The sequence below is a fragment of the Boleophthalmus pectinirostris genome, unplaced genomic scaffold (genome assembly GCF_026225935.1).
Source record: "Boleophthalmus pectinirostris isolate CB_2022bp ecotype Guang Dong unplaced genomic scaffold, ASM2622593v1 HiC_scaffold_15, whole genome shotgun sequence".
Lineage (NCBI taxonomy): Eukaryota > Metazoa > Chordata > Actinopteri > Gobiiformes > Gobiidae > Boleophthalmus > Boleophthalmus pectinirostris.
The window spans coordinates 1,149,699-1,159,698 of record NW_026571070.1 but is presented as its reverse complement, the minus strand read 5'-3'; the positions used below and the strand labels follow the sequence as shown (position 1 = coordinate 1,159,698).

Below are 10,000 nucleotides of genomic sequence, written 5' to 3'. Positions count from 1 at the left end.
CCAGTCCTGGTTCAGTCCTTTTGCTCTATGTTCCCATTTCCTTTATCATCAGTTTACATCAGATTTTATTTCCATTTCTCCCAGTTTGGATTCAAATCATCTAAAGAAGCAAAATGTTTGAGGTTTGATTCAGGTTTGACTTCCTCTGTGACTCTGTCCTTTTACACTGAACAATAAAAATAAACAAAACATGTGGCAAATAAAAAACTTAAGTTACACATTTTATGCACTTTTCTGAAAACAGAAAGAGTTTATCACTTTTTCAACTTTTTATGTGTCAGGAACAAGAAGTTTGCAAATTATCTCCACTTAAGACAAAAAAAAAATACAAAGCTCAATTTATTACATTTATTATGTTTATTATATTGACTGTATTTGTTATATTTATTATATTTATTGTATTTGTTATATTTATTATGTTTATTGTTTATTATATTTATTATATTTACTGTTGCTTCACTTTAGCAAAGAAAGTGTCAAAACTAAGTCCAGGAACAGAACCCGTCAGTGCACTATAAAAATAAAAATGACATGACTTAGACTTATTTTGAGAAAAATCTTAGAAATGAGGAAACACAGAGCTGACCCCGTTCAATCCTGGTCTAGTCCTGATTTAGTCCTGGTCTAGTCTCAGTCCAGTCCCGGTCTGGTCCGGGTCTCGGTCCGGGTCTCGGTCCGGGTCTCGGTCCGGGTCTCGGTCTCACCTTGGCGATCTGCACACACCAGGTGAGGAGGCGCTGGGCGGGGATCAGGTGCTGATGTTGTCGGACGTGATCCAGGAGGCACCCGAACGGCATCAGCTGAGTGACGAGCTGCACCGACGACGCCAACACCACCCCGAGGAGCCGCGCCACGTGAGGGTGCTCCACGCTCGCCATCACGTACGCCTCCTGCAGGAGACGAGAGGTACTGCATCAAAACACACACACACACACACACACACACACACACACACACACACACACACCCCGAGGAGCCGCGCCACGTTCTCGCACAAGTACATCGTAATCCGCCATGATGCGTGGTAGCGAGTGTTAGCCTGTTGTTTTGTGGATCTCCGGTGGCGAACTGATGCTCGCGTTTTTCCAAGTCGATTCACTTAGATTAAGTCGCCATCCAGTATGGTTTTCTGGTGTATTTCTCTCCCCTTTTATCTTATCTCCAATTTACAAGATTTATTTGACCATTTGAGGCGGGCTGGTGTTAGTTCTGTGGTTCTGGCGGGAAACTCTCACCGCAACGTGATGTTCTAATGCCCCTGGGTCTCCATGGTGACAGAACTCTGCTTGATGACGTCATCAGAGAAGCACGACGCTGCTTTAAAGTAAACTCTGACTACTACTGACTACTGCGTTTACTACGACTACTGCGTGTACTGCTACTACTGCGTTTACTACGACTACTGCGTGTACTGCTACTACTGCGTTTACTACGACTACTGCGTGTACTGCTACTACTGCGTTTACTACGACTACTGCGTCCACTACGACTACTGCGTGTACTACGACTACTGCGTGTACTGCTACTACTGCGTTTACTACGACTACTGCGTGTACTACAACTACTGCGTGTACTACAACTACTGCGTGTACTGCTACTACTGCATTTACTACGACTACTGCGTCCACTGCGACTACTGCGTGTACTACAACTACTGCGTCCACTGCGACTACTGCGTGTACTACAACTACTGCGTGTACTACCACTACTGCGAGTCTGAGGTACTACTACTGCGTGTACTACCACTACTGCGTGACTACTGCGTGTACTACAACTACTGCGTGTACTACAACTACTGCGTGTACTACAACTACTGCGTGTACTACAACTACTGCATGTACTACAACTACTGCGTGTACTGCGACTACTGCGTGTACTACAACTACTGCGTGTACTACAACTACTGCGTGTACTACAACTACTGCATGTACTACGACTACTGCGTGTACTGCGACTACTGCGTGTACTACAACTACTGCGTGTACTACAACTACTGCGTGTACTACAACTACTGCATGTACTACAACTACTGCGTGACTACTGCGTGAACTACTGCGTGTACTACAACTGGCGTGTACTGAACTGTGTACTACAACTACTGCGTGTACTGCTACTACTGAGTGTACTACAACTACTGCGTGTACTGCTACTAGAGCTACTACTGCGCGTTTACACTAGAGCTTTTCTCTCTCTACTGCATATTTAAACAGAAAAAATGAGCTGGCGTCATTTTGGAAAATTTCAACCTATGGTCCCCCAAATCTTAGAGACTGAGAACCAGGATCTGCACAAGAGGATCCAAAACTTAGAAAATAAGAACAAGCAACAAAACGAGACGATCCAAAACTTAGAAAATAAGAACAAGCAACAAAACAAGACGATCCAAAACTTAGAAAATAAGAACAAGCAACAAAACGAGACGATCCAAAACTCATTATGTAATAATAATAAACTGCTCGAGATGAACAAAAGATTAATCGATCAGAAGCAGCAACAAAACGAGACGATCCAAAACTTAGAAAATCAGAACAAAGATCTGTGCGAAAGGATCGAAAAGTCCTCGGTTAAGAACCAGAAGCTGCAGGAGGTGAACCGAATGTTTTCGTGCATCATCCACTTACACTTGGAAGAACAGACCAAGAGGATCTGCCTGCAGCTGGAGTCGCTGGAGAAAGTTCAGATGAGGTGTGATGAAGCAGAAGGTGAAGTCTGCCCACACCTACGAGATCTGTGTTGTGTGTGTGTGTGTGTGTGTGTGTGTGTGTGTGTGTGTCTGTGTGTGTGTGTCTGTGTGTGTGTGTGTGTGTGTGTGTGTGTGTGTGTGTGTGTGTGTGTGTGTGTGTGTGTGTGTGTGTGTGTGTGGTGTGTGTGTGTGTGTGTGTGTGTGTGTGTGTGTGTGTGTGTGTGTGTGTGTGTGTGTGTGTGTGTGTGTGTGTGTGTGTGTGTGTGTGTGTGTGTGTGTGTGTGTGTGTGTGTGTGTGTGTGTGTGTGTGTGTGTGTGTGTGTGTGTGTGTGTGTGTGTGTGTGTGTGTGTGTGTGTGTGTGTGTGTGTGTGTGTGTGTGTGTGTGTGTGTGTGTGTGTGTGTGTGTGTGTGGTGTGTGTGTGTGTGTGTGTGTGTGTGTGTGTGTGTGTGTGTGTGTGTGTGTGTGTGTGTGTGTGTGTGTGTGTGTGTGTGTGTGTGTGTGTGTGTGTGTGTGTGTGTGTGTGTGTGTGTGTGTGTGTGTGTGTGTGTGTGTGTGTGTGTGTGTGTGTGTGTGTGTGTGTGTGTGTGTGTGTGTGTGTGTGTGTGTGTGTGTGTGTGTGTGTGTGTGTGTGTGTGTGTGTGTGTGTGTGTGTGTGTGTGTGTCTGTGTGTGTGTCTGTGTGTGTGTGTGTGTGTGTGTGTGTGTGTGTGTGTGTGTGTGTGTGTGTGTGTTGTGTGTGTCTGTGTGTGTGTGTGTGTGTGTGTGTGTGTGTGTGTGTGTGTGTGTGTGTGTGTGTGTGTGTGTGTGTGTGTGTGTGTGTGTGTGTGTGTGTGTGTGTTGTGTGTGTGTGTGTGTGTGTGTCTGTGTGTGTGTGTGTGTGTGTGTGTGTGTGTGTGTTGTGTGTCTGTGTGTGTGTGTTGTGTGTGTTGTGTGTTTGTGGTGTGTGTGTGTGTGTGTGTGTGTGTGTGTGTGTGTGTTGTGTGTGTGGTGTGTGTGTGTCTGTGTGTGTGTGTGTGTGTGTGTGTGTGTGTGTTGTGTTGTGTGTGTGGTGTTGGTGTGTGTGTGTCGTGTGTCTGTGTGTGTGTGTGTGTGTGTGTGTGTGTGTGTGTGTGTGTGTGTGTGTGTGTTGTGTGTCTGTTGTGTGTGTGTGTGTGTGTGTGTTGTGTGTGTGTGTGTGTGTGTGTCTTACGTCGAGGATTTCCTGGTTTGCTTTTGGAGACGTTGCTTCTCTCAGGACTTTAATGGCCACACGGATCTTCACCTGCTCCCCCTCCGGAAACCACAGGCCCTGAAACCAGACCCAGACCAGACCTGAGACCAGACCAGACCAGACCTAGACCAGGACTAGACCCAGACCAGACCTGAGACCAGACCTGAGACCAGACCCAGACCAGAGACCAGACCTGAGACCAGACCAGAGACCAGACCAGAGCCCAGACCTGAGACCAGACCAGAGACCAGAGACCTGAGACCAGACCTGAGACCAAGACCTGAGACTAGGACCAGGACTAGACCTGAGACCAGACCAGAGACCAGACCCAGACCAGACCTGAGACTAGGACCAGGACTAGACCAGAGACCAGACCAGAGACCAGACCAGACCAGACCTGAGACCTGAGACCAGACCTGAGACCAGAGCAGACCTGAGACCAAGACCAAGAGACCAGACCAGACCAGACCTGAGACCAGACCAGAGACCAGACCAGACCAGCCAGAGACCAGACCAGGACCAGAGACCAGAGACCAGAGACCAGACCAGCAGACCTGAGACCAGAGACCAGAGACCAGACCCAGACCAGACCTGAGACAGACCTGAGACCCCAGACCAGACCAGAGACCAGACCAGGAGACCGACTGAACCCAGACCAGACCAGACCAGACCAGACCAGACCAGACCTGAGACCAGACCTGAGACCAGAGACCAGACCTGAGACCAGACCTGAGACCAGACCTGAGACTAGACCAGGACTAGACCTGAGACCAGACCAGAGACCAGACCCAGACCAGACCAGACTAGACCAGGAGACCAGAGACCAGACCAGACCCAGAGACCTGAGACCAGACCTGAGACCAGACCTGAGACCAGACCAGAGACCAGAGACCAGACCAGAGACCTGAGACCTGAGACCAGACCAGAGACCAGACCAGAGACCAGAGACCAGAGACCAGACCAGAGACCAGAGACCAGAGACCAGACCAGAGACCAGAGACCAGACCCAGACCAGACCTGAGACCAGACCTGAGACCAGACCAGAGACCAGACCAGAGACCAGAGACCGAGACCCAGACCTGAGACCAGACCAGACCAAGACCGAGACCAGACCAGAGACCAGAGACAGAGAGACCAGACCAGAGACCAGAAGACCAGAGACCAGAGACCAGAGACCAGAGACCAGACCAGAGACCAGACCCAGACCTGAGACCAGACCAGAGACCAGAGACCAGAGACCAGAGACCAGACCAGAGACCAGAGACCAGAGACCAGACCAGAAGACCAGACCAGAGACCAGACCAGAGACCAGAGACCAGAGACCAGACCTGAGACCAGACCTGAGACCAGACCTGAGACCAGAGACCAGACCAGAGACCAGAGACCAGACCAGACCTGAGACCAGGACGAGACCAGAGACCGTTTCTGATCCCGGTTTGATCCGTTTACCTTGTAAACCGTCCCGAAGGCTCCAGACCCCAGGACTCGGACTCTCTTCAGCTCGGTCTCCTTCAGGATCCGGAGCAGGGCCTGGTTCGGCGCTTGGCCACTGGGAGTCAGAGGCTCCACCAGCTGAGGACACAGACAGGTGAGACAGGTGAGACAGGTGAGACAGGTGAGACAGGAGAGACAGGTGAGACAGGTGAGACAGGTGAGACAGGTGAGACAGGTGAGACAGGTGAGACAGGTGAGACAGGTGAGACAGGAGAGACAGGTGAGACAGAGACAGGAGACAGGTGAGACAGGAGAGACAGGTGAGACAGGTGAGTGAGAGTGACAGTGAGAGACAGGTGAGACAGAGAGTGGACAGTGAGACAGGTGAGACAGACAGTAGAGAGTGACAGGTGACAGAGACAGGTGAGACAGGTGAGTGACAGGTGAGACAGGAGAGACAGGTGAGACAGGTGAGACAGGAGAGTGACAGGAGAGACAGGAGAGTGACAGGAGAGTGACAGGAGAGACAGGAGAGACAGGTGAGACAGGTGAGACAGGTGAGACAGGTGAGTGACAGGTGAGACAGGTGAGACAGGTGAGAGACAGGAGAGAGACAGGTGAGACAGGTGAGACAGGAGAGTGACAGGTGAGAGACAGGTGAGACAGGTGAGACAGGAGAGTGACAGGTGAGACAGGAGAGTGACAGGTGAGACAGGTGAGACAGGTGAGAGAGACAGGTGAGTGACAGGTGAGACAGGAGAGTGACAGGAGAGAGACAGGGAGAGACAGGTGAGACAGGAGAGACAGGTGAGACAGGAGAGTGACAGGAGAGACAGGTGAGACAGAGACAGGTGAGACAGGTGAGACAGGTGAGACAGGTGAGACAGGTGAGACAGGAGAGTGACAGGAGAGACAGGAGAGACAGAGTGACAGGTGAGACAGGAGAGTGACAGGTGAGACAGGTGAGACAGGTGAGACAGGTGAGACAGGAGAGTGACAGGAGAGTGACAGGAGAGAGTGAGACAGGAGAGACAGGTGAGACAGGGAGAGACAGGTGAGAGGGAGACAGGTGAGACAGGTGAGACAGGTGAGACAGTGAGAGTGAGACAGGAGAGACAGGAGAGTGACAGGAGAGAGACAGGAGAGACAGGAGAGACAGGTGAGACAGGTGAGACAGGAGAGTGACAGGTGAGACAGGAGAGACAGAGAGTGAGACAGAGACAGAGACAGGAGGACAGGACAGAGAGACAGTGAGAGACAGGAGAGTGACAGGTGAGACAGGAGAGTGACAGGTGAGACAGGAGAGACAGGAGAGACAGGGAGAGACAGGAGAGACAGGTGAGACCAAACCTGTGTGTAACACACCTGTGTGTGAAACAAATCTGTGTGTGACACACACGTGTGTGTGACACAGGTGTGTGTGCATGTACATATTTGTCAGTGTCACACACAGTTTCAGTGTTGTTGTTCTTCAGCCCCAAAGACCAAAGACACTTTCAGACAAAAAGACTGTGTGTGTGGAGGTGACCTCTGACCTCTGTGTGTGGAGGTGACCTCTGACCTGTGACCTCTGTGTGTGGAGGTGACCTCTGACCTCTGTGTGTGGAGGTGACCTGTGACCTCTGTGTGTGGAGGTGACCTGTGACCTCTGTGTGTGGAGGTGACCTGTGACCTCTGTGTGTGGAGGTGACCTGTGACCTCTGTGTGTGGAGGTGACCTGTGACCTCTGACCTCTCGCTCCTGCAGGATCCTCCTCATCGTTCTCTTCCTCGTGATTCTTCTGCGACGCAGGAAAACGAAAACCACCAAAGCCACGAGAACCAAGACCAGGAGAAAACCCACGACCCCCACGGCCAAACCGAGGACCGAGAGTCACTGCAACAGAAGCACACTCAACCAGGACCGGACCAGGACCAGGACAGGACCAGGACCAGGACCACACTCAACCAGGACCGGACCAGGACCAGGACCAGGACCAGGACCGACAGACCAGGACTGGACCAGGACCAGGACCACCGGACCAGGACCAGGACAGGACCAGGACCAGGACCAGGACCAGGACCAGACAGACCAGGACCAGGACCAGGACACTCAGGACCAGGACCGGACCAGGACCAGGACCAGGACCAGGAACCAGGACCAGGACCAGGACCAGGACCAGGACCAGGACCAGGACCAGGACCAGGACCAGGACCAGGACCAGGACCAGGACCACACTCAACCAGGACCAGGACCAGGACCAGGACCGACCAGGACCAGGACCAGGACCAGGACCAGGAGGACCAGGAACCACCGGACCACACTGACCAGGACCAGGACCAGGACCAGGACCAGGACCACACTCAACCAGGACCGGACCAGGACCAGGACCAGGACCAGGACCAGGACCAGGACCAGGACCAGGACCAAGGACCAGGACCAACCAGGACCAGGACCGGACCAGGACCAGGGACCAGACCAGGACCAGGACCAGGACCAGGACCAGGACCACACAGGACCAGGACCACCAGGACCAGGACCAGGACCAGGACCGGACCAACCAGGACCGGACCGGACCAGGACCGGACCAGGACCAGGACCAGGACCAGGACCGGACCAGGACCACCGGACCAGGACCAGGACCAGGACCAGGACCGGACCAGGGACCAGGACCAGGACCAGGACCAGGACCAGGACCGGCCAGGACCAGGACCAGGACCAGGACCAGACCAGGACTCAGACCAGGACCGGACCAGGACCAGGACCAGGACCACACTCAACCAGGACCGGACCAGGACCGGACCAGGACCAGACCACCGGACCAGGACCAGGACCAGGACCGGACCAGGACCAGACCAGACCAGGACCAGGACCAGGACCAGGACCAGGACCAGGACCAGGACCAGGACCAGGACCACCACTCAGGACCAGGACCAGGACCAGACCCAGGACCAGGACCAGGACCAGGACCAGGACCAGGACCGCCAGGACCAGGGGACCAGGGGACCAGGACCAGGACCCCACGGACCAGGACCAGGACCACACCACCACCAGGACCGGACAGGACCAGGACAGGAGGACCAGGACCAGGACCAGGACCAGGACCGGGACCAGGACCAGGACCAGGACCAGGACCAGGACCAGGACCAGGACCAGGACCAGGACCAGGACCAGGTCTAAACAAAGTCTAAACCCGGACTAAACAGTAAACACAAACACAATAGTTTTTGAAACATGCAGATCCAGATTGTTGGTTTTGTTCTCGTGTGACACTGGAGCTGCTTCCTCTTTACTCGGGTCAATTCAAAAATTAAAGGAAATAAAAAATTCACACACAACAACAGACAAAAAAATACAAGACAAGAGTAAACCAGGACTAGACCAGGACTAAACCAGGACTAAACCAGGACTAAACCAGGACTAGGACTAGACCAGGACTAGACCAGGACTAGACCAGGACTAAACCAGGACCAGGAAACCAGGACTAACCAGGACAGGACTAAGACCAGACAGACCAGGACTAACCAAACCAGGACTAACCAGGACTAAACCAGGACTAAACCAGGACTAAACAGGACAGGACTAGACCCAGGACTAGACAGGACTAGACCAGGACTAAACCAGGACTAAACCAGGACTAAACCAGGACTGACCAGGACTAGAGCAGGACTAGAGCAGGACTAGAGAGGACTAGACCAGGACTAACCAGGACTAGAGCAGGACTAGACCAGGACCAGGACTAAACCAGGACTAAACCAGGACTAAACCAGGAGACCAGGACTAGAGCAGGACTAGGACTAAACCAGGACTAGACCAGGACTAGCAGGACCAGGACTAACCAGGACTAGGACTAACAGGACTAACAGGACAGGACTAGAGCAGGACTAGACCAGGACTAGACCAGGACTAGACCAGGACTAGAGCAGGACTAGAGCAGGGACTAGAGACCAGGACTAGACCAGGACTACCAGGACTAGAGCAGGACTAGAGCAGGACTAGGACTAGACTAGGACGGACTAACCAGGACTAAACCCAGGACTACCAGGACTAGAGCAGGACTAGAGCAGGACTAACCAGGACTAGACCAGGACTAGGGACACCAGGGACTAGATCCAGGACTAGACCAGGGACAGGACCAGACAGGATAGACCAGGACTAGAGCAGGACTAAACCAGGACTAGAGTAGGACTAGAGCAGGACTAGACCAGGACTAGAGCAGGACTAGAGCAGGACTAGAGCAGGACTGAGTCAGGTTGAGGGACTTACTCGACACAGTTGGACAGGCCGGGGCCGGTGCACCTGAGAACCAGAGGAAAAACTTTTATGAAACATTTTGTGCAGAATTTAAACATTTTAAACAAAAGTTGTTTTAGAAAAAATCTAATATTTAAAGTTTAAGGTTAAGTGGAGATATTTTTGGAGGATTTTAATATTGCTCCTGGTCACACACAGAGCTGCAGTTGTGTTTGTTTGAGTCTGTCTACATCTCCACCTTGTGATGTCATGAAGTGGTAGTTTAAGTTCTCAGCTCATTTTCCCTTTAGTTCAGTCAAGATTGGAAACTCCAGGACTGAAAAAAATTATCCAAATAATTCTAATGAAGGTGTGTGGAGTTTAAAAACACAGCGGAGCATGAAACAAAACACAACTCCAGGAAACCACATTAGAACAGAAGAGCAGAGGATTATGGGAC

The 10,000-nt window shown here is 51.9% G+C and overlaps 1 protein-coding gene across 1 annotated transcript in view; it reads right to left on the bottom strand.

The window, feature by feature from the left end:
- LOC110153500 (melanoma receptor tyrosine-protein kinase-like) overlaps positions 1-10,000 on the bottom strand; it is a 63,629-nt gene that overhangs the window by 14,080 nt on the left and 39,549 nt on the right. The window contains exons 10-13 of the mRNA XM_055151204.1: positions 7,060-7,198; positions 5,344-5,466; positions 3,874-3,972; positions 705-890 (exon numbers count right to left, since the gene is read on the bottom strand). Coding sequence (XP_055007179.1) covers positions 705-890; positions 3,874-3,972; positions 5,344-5,466; positions 7,060-7,198 — 547 coding nt within the window. The remainder of the gene's footprint in view (positions 1-704; positions 891-3,873; positions 3,973-5,343; positions 5,467-7,059; positions 7,199-10,000) is intronic.